General features: G+C 43.5%; 1 protein-coding gene across 3 annotated transcripts in view; it reads right to left on the reverse strand.

Moving 5' to 3' along the window:
- PLCB1 (phospholipase C beta 1) overlaps nt 1–13,901 on the reverse strand; it is a 675,122-nt gene that overhangs the window by 173,412 nt on the left and 487,809 nt on the right. For all 3 annotated transcript variants that reach the window (XM_084624014.1, XM_084624013.1, XM_084624012.1), the window contains exon 11: nt 3,476–3,633. In XM_084624014.1, coding sequence (XP_084480140.1) covers nt 3,476–3,633 — 158 coding nt within the window. The remainder of the gene's footprint in view (nt 1–3,475; nt 3,634–13,901) is intronic.

The raw sequence follows: 13,901 nt of genomic DNA on the forward strand, positions 1-13,901 counted from the left end.
GCCTAGCATGGGTCGATTCTATCTAGCAATAGGTTTCTGGTTACATGTTTATTTGTAGAAGTAAAACTGATAAATAAATGATACATAAGTAAGCAGTCGGATATCTCATGAACCATGAGAGTTAGCAACAGACACTGCACGCCATTGGACAGTACAAAATACCTCATTCTAGATGAAACTTGCTTCTAGCCCAGGTAGATCACAAAACACTGATGTCACCTTACATTTGTGACACTGGGTGGGATTTTTTTATTAGTACCTGTGCGACGTAAGCACATAAGTCCCATTGAAAGCCAATGTGGCTTGTGCACCTAAGTGACAAGGATCTTTTGAAAATCCCACCCATTATGATCTACAGAAAGTTTAGTTTAGATCTTTAAGATTTATTAGCTCTATTTTTCGTTCCCTTTAGACTTCACCACTCTCACACGTGGACTGCAAGAGTCCCTGAAAGCATAATTAAAATAATCAAGCTGCAGGCCCTTAACCCTACTGCAGAGATCTATTTCTCATTTTGTAGTAGACTTGGGCCGAATAGCATTCTATGAAATGTTCTTTCTAAGAGACCTGTGACTCATGTCCGGATGAAAGGGTACAGCGTGTGTTACATTTTAGACACCTGCGAGGGACAGTGAGCCAAATTCTCTTCTCAGCTCCATGCAACAGTATGGATAGCAGTGGGAGCTCTGCCTGTGTTGGGAAGAGCACAGTATGAAAGCTAAGCACCCCATTGTGCACTTGGAAGGAGAGCTTTGCTCCAGTTATGGACTAGTTCTGTATAGTCATATGAAACTACTTCCTCGGCTGTCATTGCAACTCCTCAGATGGGATAAAATACTGAATACAGGGGGAGAAAATGAAGTGGGGGGAAAGTCAGCTTGAAAGGGTAAGAGCTTGGTCACCCTTCTGGGATTGGCTGAATCTGTAGATGTGAGATTCAAACTTTGGGTCAATGAAGTGATGGGCCCTTTTGGAGACACTGAGCTTTCTGCATCTTCAAATTTATATACAGATCCACTTCAGTCAGTGCAGAAATGATGCCAAGATCCATGTTTCATTGTAGCAGGAGCGTGACTCACTTGAAATGATTCTCCAAAGTAGAGACACAGAAAGTGCGTATATCTAGAAAGCAACTCCTGAATTTGACAAAAGGAATATGGTTGTTTTTGCTATAAGGTCATATACCTGCAGTGGCTCCCAATCTGAAGGAGTCAGAAGCCTCACAAATTGCTCTGAGTCACGAGAGGAGACAAAAAACGAATGAATGAAGTTGTCTCAAAGGGGATTCATATTACTTTTTGTCTCTACACTTTAGAAAATCTCTTTACGTCAGTGAAAACCGACGGTCTGAGCAAACAGCAGTGCCTGTGACAGCCACGCCAAAAGCACGAACCATTCAGTGACTTAGCACCCAACAGCCAGAGCCAACGATGGTTCAGAACTGAGTCACACACCTCTGATGCGTTCTATCACTACTGCTTTGCTCACCTAGCACACACGTTAGAGGTGAAAAGAGAAGCGGCAATAAATAAATAAATAAATGTAAAAGGACGTTTGCATTAGGGGTGACTGAAAGATTCTGATTACACTCAGACGTCCCTCCCACCCCCTTCAGATGCCAGCGAGATGTGGACTGGATCCTGAAATCTCCTGGGCCCTATTCTTGTGTATGCTTTAAAAGAATCAGACAGGTTTTGCTTTATACTCTTGTACTTGGCTGAGGAGAGGTTGAGAACCACCTTATTTAATTAAACAACTTTCAGAAACCAAACTCTACATCAGCATCAACTAATTTCTCAACTGTGAATGGGGAAGGTTAGTAATAATAGTGCCGGGGTAGTATTTTACAATTTCCTGTGACTAAATCTATCAGCATAGAGTTAGAGAGAAAGAGTGAAAAAAGCAGAGAAGCAGTGCAGTGCAAGTGAAATATAGATACTTTGTTGTTGTGTTACTTATTTATGTTGTAAGTGAATGACTATCAAGACAAGTAAACACTTGTGCCTTACAGTGAAAGAGACCCACACAAAATCTGTAGCTGTTAAAGTGGCCAAGCCTATCACCAGTAACAAAAGGATACTTCAGAGAAGGATGATATTTTCCCAAATATCTTCTGCATATTAGTAAGCCTAGAACTGTATTTCCATAGAAAAGAAGTACCTAAAATTAACTGGAGGTATTTCTTTCAGAACTCTAGAATGCTGCCCTTACACAGCATTTTAGCTAATGTACTATTACCGCTATCTAGCATTTGTGCTGGAGGCACAAAAACTGCAGATCAAATACATACTGTAGACTGAAAGTGAGATAGCCTTTTAGCCAATTTCAATTACTGCTGTGCACTGACACTGTTAATGTCTCGCTACCTGGATGGGCAGTCCATTGTCACTTTAGTTCCTGGAATTTACAACTTTGTTATTTCTTTATCTACAGTTACTATCTTGCTGCCTTCTAAGCTCCAGCATTTTTGTTTCCTGCTTTCCCCATTAACCCACTGATTCCCAAGCTGTGGGTACCAGACTGTTCAGGGGAATCATGGGAATAACATCTCAAGTGTCACTGAACGTGCCAGGGTGTTGGCAGCTTTTGAATGCCTAGAGGGGAAGAGGTCCTCTGCCACTAGCTGTGTGCACTCTTGTCTCCTTTCTCCCTCACACAGAATCATAGAATATCTATGAGTCCTCAGGAGGTCATCTAGTCCAACCCCCTGCTCAAAGCAGGACCAATCCCCAATTAAATCATCCCAGCCAGGGCTACTGCTACACAGCCGTTCTCCCTGCAGGCCTTTCTGCAACCTTAGTGCTAACAGTCAGACCTGCAGGGGGAAAGGAATGAGTAAAGCTGCAGGCCACGGAAAGGAAAGAAAACACATGACAGCAAACTTGGCAGGGAGTTAAGAGTCCCTGCCAGATAGAGAAGAGAGGGAGCTTTGTCCCCTTTTCTGTCAAAATCCTCATTCAGGCCTTCTTCTCTTGCTTGGACTCATTTTGTCATGGCTTCAATTCCAGTTCTCCAGACTCCAGCACATACAGGATCCCCCTGCTCTTGTTATCACCCATACAAGAAATGTGGCCATATCCCCTCTATCTTCAGACAATTCCACTGGCTCCCCATTCACCTCAAGATTCAGTTCACACTTGCCCTCCTTGCTTATAAAACCCGCCAGGGACTCCATACATGTCTGTCTGCTCTCTCTATCATCTAGCACTGGTCTCTTTTCTGTCCGAATGTGGCATCTCTCCACTCATGATCTTCTTCTTGCAGCTCTGGACTACTGGAACATCCTCCCTCTATCTCAGTTTCAATGACTCTCCACCTGTTTTCAACACTCATCTGAAAACATCTCTTTGCCCCTCCATTTCTCTTTCCTTCTACCTTCGCTGTATGAAGGTGTTTAACTCTGCCATGTGTTGGGACACATTTTACATGCAAGGAACTACCCAAGATAAAGTGACACTGTGTTGCCTCATTATACCTTGAAGGATATTTCCGTTGTCATGGTGAATCCATGTGTAATGACGGGCTCTTCTTCTGCTGTTCGTCCCTTCCAGCAGTCCAGCTCCACACAGCGGCAGCCTGACAAGAGCACTTGGCGATACATCTCTACTGAGGAGTTACCAGCCAGCTGTCCAGCTGCAACAACATAACAAGGACACAAAACAAGGGGATTCATTCTGGGCTGCTGGGATAATTATAATGAATCTAATAACAATGAGTGTTAATAACATCATTCACCCTCTGGTGACAGGCAAGCTGTCAAAGACATCTTAAGAGCACCAGATCTAAATGAAAATGACTTAACACAAGACAGTGCCATAGTCCAGGTTCTGTCTTTATTTACAATGGTGTAAATCAGGACTACCTCCATTGAAGGCAACAGAGTTACCCTGATGCAAAGCCACCAGGAGACTAGCATTAAGGCCTGTACAGACAGACAGACACGCAAGTCAGTGTGCCTCATTATTATTCTCCTATCTTTTAAATGTTTGCATTTTTCAAATGGCAGATAAACATGCATCTTTGACATCGGTGAGATGTAATAATTGCAAGACTTCATAAACAAGATTTTAAAAAGTTCCTTGCTATCGTTGTCTTCAAAAGTAATTGCTAAGATCCCCAAGTTAGTCTGAATTTCACATTAATAAAGAGCTCTTTTTAAAGTTTCAGTTCTTAAGCACGTGTTATACTTTAAACAAGCCACACAAGATACAAAGGCTACGCCACAAAACTGGGACAGTAGACCTCTTTTTGTCACAACACACAATACAGTGCAGTGCAAGAGAAAATCAACAGCTGTACAGTCACTCATGGATCAACAGTAGCTCCCAAATCAATACGTATCATACTAATCACCACGGTTATTTGGTTAGTTAAATTTCCCAAGGTGATGCTGCACTATGTATTAAAAATTTAATTATATTACCTGTTTGCAATACTGACATATTGTAAAATTAAAAAAACAACCAACAGCTTTTTCTCAAACCTGGAGACTTTAGGAAAAAAATTCCCCTCTCGTTTAAATCAAATGTTTGTGTTTATGAAAGGTTCTGGGCTTCCAGCACTGGAAACCTCAATCTGTACAATGGGTTCAGCTCCAGTAATGGCAGTGCAAATGTCCTGTGATGGAAGACTAAAGATAATGGAAGAATGGTCCAGTGAGCAGGATGCCAGCCTCAGACTGGGAAGACCTGGGTTTAATGCCCTGCTGTGCCACAGACTTCCTGTGTGACCTTGGGCAAGTCATTTAATCTCTTCACACATCATTTTTCCATTTTTAAAATGGGGATAGCACTTCCTGACCTTGTGGGGTTGTTGTGAAGATAAATACATTAAGAACAGTGAGGTGCTCAGATACTATGATAACAGGGGTCATATAAGTATGTCAAAGAGATATATAATGTACCTGTCGATGAATGCACTCCGCATTCACCATTTCTGTGGTCCTCCTGTGGATAAGCTCTCTGCTGGGAGCTCAGCTCCTCTGACTGCTCCACTCAATTTAAATGTTTACTTTCTATTTTCTCTACCCTTTACTCTTATTTTAAATTCACTTTAAAAACAATAAAAAGCCCTCCTCTTTGAAAATGCTTATTTAGGGCTGGTGCCTGGGATAGAAAACTGAGGATGGAATTTTCAAAGGTGCTCTATGCTGGCCTAACTCTGCTACTGAAGTCTTAGAGTTTTTCTACCTTTTCCATGTGGTTAATGCACTTGTTGTTTATATGAACCTGGCTCCCTTCAATTCTTTCTCCCTGCCTCACTGTTATTCCCTCCTCCCCCATTTCACATCTCCTTCCTGTTTTCTTTAAGTGCTTTTCCCCTTTGATTCGCATCATAACTTTTCAGAAGCAGATGGATGCACAAGCAGATAATCTTGCTTGCAAACATATACCGTGCACGCAGTCACACCGTCTGTGATGCACAATTATCCATTTCCCCTGTAGAATGCCTAATTTGCACAAGCACATGTCTGTTTGCAGCGGCATGCACATATTGTGTCTGCATCTTAAGTGTCTGTTTTTGAAAACTCAGCTCTCAATGTTTGGGTCCGCTGATCTATGTTGACTGAAAAGTTGTATGTATTTACAGCTGTTTTCTTTTACGTTGTCTTTGTTTTCCCTCAAAGCAGTCTGAATGTTGATGAATGCTACTGTATGTTTTAGGAGAATATTGTCCATCATCTACTGGTTTGCATCAAACATTTTGGACTTGTGAAATCCTTGACTTCGGAAATCTCTATCTAAAGCATCACATGCACTGCTTGCCATATGACACGTATCCACGTTGCTCTGCTAACATGATTCAACTCTCTTTGGAACGATCACCGCTAAGGGTGAGAGGATGTTCAGTGTCCATGAACATTCAATCCTCAGCAAGACTGCCAACCAGTGTGCAAAACCAGTATCAATTGGTTTAGTGCTTTGGACGACTAATTTTTCTAATACATGAAATAAAAGCAATATTCCAAGTGTTTAACGTATATTATTTATTCAAAGGATGGCCACTTGATTCTGCATCTATTCCAAATAATCTCTCTCGCAGACAAATTCTGAAAGGTACTAATAGAAGCAATAATGGTAATACTTGCAATAGGGTAGTTTGAGTATCACGCTACTACAGAACAATATAATACTGAACACTGGAAGTTCCCTTCTTCAATACATACTAAATCTGCTTTAGCACCATAGTACTCTAATTGCTACTGAATTGCATTGAATAAGGAGGAGCATATTTTTGACAAAACCTGAATTTCCCAGTAAACACAAGACCAGATCCTCAGCTGGTAGGAACTGGCATTGCACTATTAAAGTCAATTGAACTATGCCGATTTATACCAGCTGAGGATTCATAGATTCCAAAGCCAGATGGGACCGTTGTGCTCAGCTAGTCTGACCTCCTGTATAGCACAGGCCACAGAGCCCCCCCAAAATAATTCCTAGAGCGTGTATTTTAGAAAAAGACACTCAGTCAAAAGCAGCCCCTCACTGTGAGCAAGATTCAAAACTGCACAGGGGAACCCCATTGATTTTGAGTCCAATGTGTTAACCACTCATCCATCACAGCTGTTTTGGCTGTCGGAGGGCTAGCCTACTGTCTCCACATCCGTGCACTTACAATTACCCATTCGGCCTGCAAACAACATGATTTGCAGAAGCTTTCACTCAGGTCTAGATTTTCAAAGTTATGCTAGCCCGCTTGTCTGCACACACCCCTTCCACATGCGTAAAACATGTCATAGAGGTAAGTTTTTCCAGCACATAGCCAGTTGGATGTGCCCTTTAAACTATTGCTTTATCACTATCATAGCTATGCTGAGTACCAGCTCATTTTTCTTTATATTTGCATAGCAGTAAGCTTCATATCTGACGTGTAAAACATCCCGCATCGGATCTGATATGCCAGAGTTGTCTGATTGCCAAAGATGTGACTTCAAATCTGAATTTCAATGATTTACACAAACAAACCACTGAAGTGTCACATGGCATAGGACAAAAGCCTGCACTTACCTTTAGCCTCTCTAGAGGTGGGATCAGAGCAAGTCAGGTGTGAGGCCCTGATTCACCCTTCCTGTGCAAGGCAGACTGGTTCGGCGGGAGAGGGGGAGAATGTATTCTGAAGTTCACCTTAGTACTTCTTCTAACAGATGCAGTATGCAGCTGCTTCTAGCACATGCAATCCAGGGGTGAAATCCTGACTTCATTAAAGTCACTGGCAAAAATCCCACTGACTTCAATGGGGTAGGATTTCACTTTAGGTGTCTGACTATACTTGCTGGGTGTTCTGGTGCATGAGTTGGTGTGCTGGTTAGTTTTCCCCAGTTCATTTTTAAGGGACTAGATGTGGAAACATGCCACAGCACATGGATCAAGAGGGACTAGCACAATGTGGCCATGGGGCTTAAAGTTGGCAGCCTGGATGTATTTGCTCCGGGTACTCCATTCAGCACAACGTACAGTACCAGTGTACTTTCTCCTCCTTAAAATAGAAGCTTGAGGATAACTCTTTAATTTTAATGCACTCTAACCCTCAGGCTTCTGAGCATTGCACTAAAGGATATGCCCAAACCTAGGAAATTTCAAAATGGCAACAAGAACGGGCACAGAAAATGTTAATAGCTTAGGGTTAGGGTTAATAGCTCATTGTTAAACAACAGTGAATTATCCCCACAAAAAACAAATTAAAGGAAACAAAGAAGTGATGAATGGCCATTAAAAGTTGTGGATTTTTTTAACCTGCCCTTTAATTTGGGCCTATTTTCTCTCTGTGTATCCTATGTTCCCATCTGACCAAACGGCTACTTTCTACTGTGGCTGTTCATTTCTGCAGCTAGTTAAGGCAGAAGTCCTCGAAGCTATTTGTACCAGCTGCTTTAAAGACAGCCTGAACTGAGAGTATGTCTCCACTGCAATTAAACACCCATGGCTGGCCTGTCTCAGCTGACTCAGGCTTGCAGGGCTCCGGCTGCAGAGCTGGAAAACTGCAATCTAGACATTCGGACTCATGCTAGAGCCTTAGCTCTGGGACCCCTGAACATCTGCACCACGGTTTGACAGCCCTGCAGCCCAAGCCCAAGCTGACACAGGCCAGACACAGGTGTTTAACTGCAGTGTAGACATACTCTAAGAGTTTTGCCTCCATGGCACACTCAGAGCCTGACAAGTGAAGGAGCAGGAGACCTGAGATGAATCCAAATGAGGATGTTTTATTTTTGGCACTAAGAACGTAAGAATTGTCATGCTAGACCAGAACAGTGGTCCATCTAGACCAGTAACGGGTCACTCAGAGTGGCCAATCTCACCTTCAGGGGAAAATGTAAGACCCCTATACAGTAGCTGTGTGATACTGTATTGGGGCAGTATGGAATTTCTGACTGCAGCTGGTGATCATCTCGTGGCCTGAAGGATGAGGATTTACAGTCCCCTCTATTCGACATTGGTGAGGCCTCATCTGGAGTACTGTGTCCAGTTTTGGGCCCCACACTACAAGAAGGATGTGGAAAAATTGGAGAGAGTCCAGCGGAGGGCAACAAAAATGAGTAGGGGACTGGAACATATGACTTATGAGGAGAGGCTGAGGGAACTGGGATTGTTTAGTCTTCGGAAGAGAAGAATGAGGGGGGATTTGATAGCTGCTTTCAACTACCTGAAAGGGGGTTCCAAAGAGAATGGATCTAGACTATTCTCAGTGGTAGCGGATGACAGGACAAGGAGTAATGGTCTCAAGTTGCAGTGGGGGAGATTTAGGTTGGATATTAGGAAAAACTTTTTCACTAGGAGGGTGGTGAAATACTGGAATGCGTTACCTAGGGAGGTGGTGGAATCTCCTTCCTTAGAAGTTTTTAAGGTCAGGCTTGACAAAGCCCTGGCTGGGATGATTTAATTGGGGATCGGTCCTGCTTTGAGCAGGGGGTTGGACTTGATGACCTCCTGAGGTCCCTTCCAACCCTGATATTCTATGATTCTATGATTCTAAGTCGGGGGCGTGGGTGGGCTGAGAAGCAAGCGGTGACTTCACGCTCAGGCCCAAGGAGGCGGAGCAGAGGTGAGCTGGGGCGGTGCGGGGGCGAGGAGGGCCGCCCGTGCCGCAGCAGGTAAACCCAGGGGGCGCGCAGGGGAAGCTCTCCCCAGCTCGCCTCTGCCTCCCTGGGCCTGAGTGCGAAGCTGCCACCTGCTTCTCAGCCCTCCCAGGCTTCCCACGTGAACAGCTGATTAGCAGGAAGTGGGGGGGGGGTCGGAAAAGCAGAGCAGGACAGTGCGTTCAGGGGTGGAGGCGAGCTGGGGCCAGGCGCAGGGTGGGGCGGGGAGCTGCTGGTGTGTGCTCTGCACCCACCAAATTTTCCCCGTGGGTGCTCCAGCGCCGGAGCACCCACAGATTTGGCGCCTAAGGCGCCACTTTTGATGTGATCAGTAGGGGGAGCGGCCGCTCCCCCTGCTCCCCCCTAGCTACACTACCCCGCCCCTAGGAGCCAGAGGGACCTGCGGGATGCTTCCTGGGAGCTGCCCCAGGTAAGCACCGCCAGGACTCCCCACCTCGCCCCCCGGCAGGTCCCTCTGGCTCTTAGGGGGGCTATGACCCCATCATGGGATGAGGAGGGAACAGGTTATTAAGATTTTGGCAGCTCATCACTGCTTCTGTCCTGCCCAAAGGTGCCCATACCCCAACTTTCCCTGTTGCCATGGAAAGCAACACTCTTTATGTGTCTCTGAATGGAGGGAGAACGAGAAGCTGCTCCTGAGAGGATACCTGGGGCTCCTCCCCACCCTGCTCAGCTCCCACCTGGTGACCAGGTTTCTGCCTCTCCCAAGCTCTTCTACCCTCCAAGCCAACAGAGCAGGGGTGGGAAAAACCCAGACAGATGGCCGGGGGGAAACCGGGGGGTGGCCCTGCTACCCTATTGCCTGGTCCCAGCAGCTCAATAAGTGTTCAGTGACAGCAGGGAAGATGGTGAGGGGAGAGGAAAGTTAGCTTAGTGCTGCTACATAACACAGCAACCTCAGACTGGTCACTGTCCCGTCTTGTCCTCCCCCTCCTCAATAGCACATTGTTGTCTCTTGAAATTGTGAAGCTGGAGCATCATGGTGTTGGGTTTTTTGTTGTTGTTGTTGTTTTTTTGCCCATCTTAATTTCCTTCCCACCCCTGAAACTTCAGGTGTTGTGAGGTAGATGTTGGTAACCCACAAGCTGGGAAGGTCTATTCTGCTTGGAAAAGCTGGCAAGATCCTGTGCAAGAAGGGAGGTGGGTGCACAGGTTGGGTGGAAAGGTTTTAGGGAAGTGTTGAAGGTTGCAAATAAGTGATGCAAGTTGTGGGCTCAGTACTTGAAGCATAAAAGCAGATGGGTGCTGTAAGCAAAGAATATTGTTGCAATAAAGAAGGAGATAATGAATTTGTATCCAAGGAATACTGCTCGGCATTCTTCATGGGAGATGCTCAGTGGCCTAGGAGCACAGGTAGAGGAAATGGATATTGGAGGTGAAGCAGGGTTGGGAGTTAGTTGGGCAGAATTTGCAGTCTATACACACACACTCAACACAAAACTGATGAGCTCTGCATCCTGCATTTGTTTTTCTTCTTAACAGGCAAAAAGGCGGATGGCAAAATATAATTTTAAAGGTTAAATAAGTGTGCGAAAACGATTGTGATAGATAATGATCATTACTGCTTGGCTTCCAGTGCTGCAAGGAATGCTGCTGCAGTGTCACTCCCCACTGTGACAACAGCAATAACTTCAGGCAACTCTGAGAAGAAATCAGTCACAAAACAGGACTGCCGATTAATGTCTGAAGGATATTTCTTTAAAAAATCAGTGGTGAGAGAAATATTTTTTGCCCCGAAGAGGAGATTTCTTTAAACCACGTTTGAATTAATAGAAATTACTTCTTTCCTGATGGATTTTACCTTTGTTCTTAACTGTTGCATTTCTTTCAGGGGGAGGGGGAAGCAATAAAGCTTCTAAATAAATAATCAGGACTTGTTTCTACTAAAGGCTAGAAAAATGGTCACGACAATTAAAAATAAAGTCAGACTGTACATATGTTTCTCTTCATGTTGTAACAGTGTTTCTTTGGGGATGCCTTTTTCTTAGCTTAAAAACTAACAAAAGGATTGATAATTAGTAGGGCAATAATTGTAACCATAATAAAGATGGATTGCTAGACTGAATGGTTTCCCTACTTCCTTAATAATGATTACATGATTGGTTGCTACTGCCATTTGCACTGCTCAAATGAGTACACAGATGTTGCTGAAGCTTTTGTTCCCAACTTTCCAAGCCTTCAACAGTCAACAAATAAGATTACAATCCAGTAGCATTTGTTGACATGTTAAACTGAATGAAGTGTCTGCGGAAAAAATGAAAACAGCAACACGGCTGTATCTGGGCTAGCTTGAAAATAAATCTATGGCTCTCAGCTTTTGTAATGAATCTATAAAATCTAATTATTAAGTCCCGTTCCACGCCAGCTGTCTCAGATTTATGGAGCACATGAACCCACAAAGAAACAGGGCACACATTTTGTATCTCAAAAGTTAAAACACTCTCAGCATGATTTTGTATTTTTTCTGGTTTAAATTATGACAGCTTTTTTTCACTTGTTCTGTAACAGCATTTTAATTCTACCAATCCACAAATGATATGTTAAATAGGACTGAGAGCTACATTTGAGTCAACAGTGTAACACTGTTGCAAAAAAGCAAATGCCATTCTGGGATATATTAGCAGCAGGAGTGTTGTAAGCAAGACACAAGAAGGAATACTTCTGCTTTACTCCATGCTGATTAGGCCTCAACTGGAGTATTGTGTCTAGCTCTGGGTGCCACCAGATATGGACGAATTAGAGAGAGTCCAGAGAAGAGCAACAAAAATGATTAAAGATCTAGAAAACATGAGCTATGAGGGAAGATTGAAAAACATTGGGTTTGTTTCATCTGGAGAAGAGAAGACTGAGGGGGAACATGATAACAGTTTTCAAGTACATAAAAGGTTGTTACAAGGAGGAGGGAGAAAAATTGTTCTCTTTAACCTCTGAGCATAGGACAAGAAGCAATGGGCTTAAATTGCAGCCAGGGCAGTTAAGGTTGGACACTAGGGAAAACTTCCTAACTGTCAGGATAGTTAAGCACTGGAATAAATTGCCTAGGGCAGTGGTTCCCAAACTTGTTCCACTGCTTGTGCAGGGGAAGCCCCTGGTGGGCCGGGCCAGTTTGTTTACCTGCCGCACCCACAGGTTCGGCTGATCGCGGCTCCCAGTGGCCGCGGTTCGCTGCTGCAGGCCAATGGGAGCTGCTGGAAGCGGCAGCCAGTACGTCCCTTGGCCTGGCCTGCTAGGGGCTTTCCCTGCAGAAGCAGCGGAACAAGTTTGGGAACCACTGGCCTAGGGAGGTTGTATAATCTCCACCATTGGAGATTTGGAAGAGCAAGTTAGACAAACACTTGTCAGGGATGGTCTATAATACTTAGTTCTGCTTTGAGCGCAGGAGACTGGACTCGAAGACCTCTTGAGGTCCCTTCCAGTCCTACAATTCTATTGTTTCCAAGAGTAGCTTCTGAAACTATCCCAAAATGTACATCAAGTAACGTGCTGGTGCAATTTGGTAGGAATTCTTTTCAAATTTGGTCTGACTTAAACTCATAAAAGGCAAGGCAAGTTTGAAACACAATTGGTAACTCACTCCTTCCTGCTGCAATATTAAGGTGTGTACTGTAAGATTATTTACAGTCCTGAGACATTTACGATATCTAAGACGAATAGTTTGGATTTCTGCCAAAGTTTCATCCTTGATTCTGTACTTCCTGGCTTCTGTTAGTTGTTAGCTAGTTGTCGGTTTTGTTGGTTGCTTTTAAGTTAGACCTTTAGGGCTTTATCATGTTCTGAGCTGCACCTATGTAAATCTAGAGTTACTCCACTGAAATCAAGGGCAGGACTGCAAATTTTCACTACCATAAATGGGAGCAGAATTTGGCCCTGTACGGCCTCCCCACTCCATGAGCCTATCCACTAATGTGAGAGACTTGCCACTTCTCTACAGCTCCTTGGACAGCAGCCTTACTATTTAAGTGACAGTTTCCATGGATCAGGAATTCTTTGTAACATTGCACCATTCTAACTAAATGGATTCTTCTGTATATCAGTAAGGCCCAGTCTACATTACAGACAATAGACCTGCAAAATATCACCATAAAAATAAAGCTGCTTTTGTATTGAGAATGCTTGAATTCGTCAAAAGATCATACATTTCTATATATTAGAATCTTAACTTTTAAGCAGCCACGCTGATATTTTTTTAATCTAATTTGCAGAAACAAAGCTGCTCCTGAGCAGACCATGAGAAGTTTTAGGATACAATACGATTTACAGCCAAGGTATAAAACTCTGGACTACGGGTGTCTAATGGAAATACTGACAGTTCATTAATTATACAACAGCGGCAGTAGGTGCTGCAGAAAGTTCTATAACATATATAACAGATGCAAATTAACAACCACTTGCCCTGTTTAGATTGGGCTTCTACATGGAATTGTTGTGTTTGGATCAGTGCTCCCTGGCATTTTGCAGAACTAAGGCATGTCTCTAAATCAGTAACATTAAAAAGACCATAAATCAATTATACGAGCCAGATTTTTACTATGTACTGTTATCACTTCTTCCTTGTTTAATATAACACAAGATGATGCTAACATAAAATCAAATGTAACAAACAAAATTCCCTTAGGCAAGTGTGCTTAAAAATGCTTAATTTTTATATAATATAGAAAAAAAACATTTTAAAATTGTGAATTCACAATTCTTTCCCCGGAGATAAACCCTATGGCCAAGATTATAAAAAAGGAGAGTCAAAAGATAGGCTCCTAAATCTTTATGTAGCATAATCAGGGTAATGATCTGCTCTTGCAGTCTTGAG

Source organism: Lepidochelys olivacea, assembly GCF_965140295.1.
Source record: "Lepidochelys olivacea isolate rLepOli2 genome assembly, chromosome: 3".
Lineage (NCBI taxonomy): Eukaryota > Metazoa > Chordata > Testudines > Cheloniidae > Lepidochelys > Lepidochelys olivacea.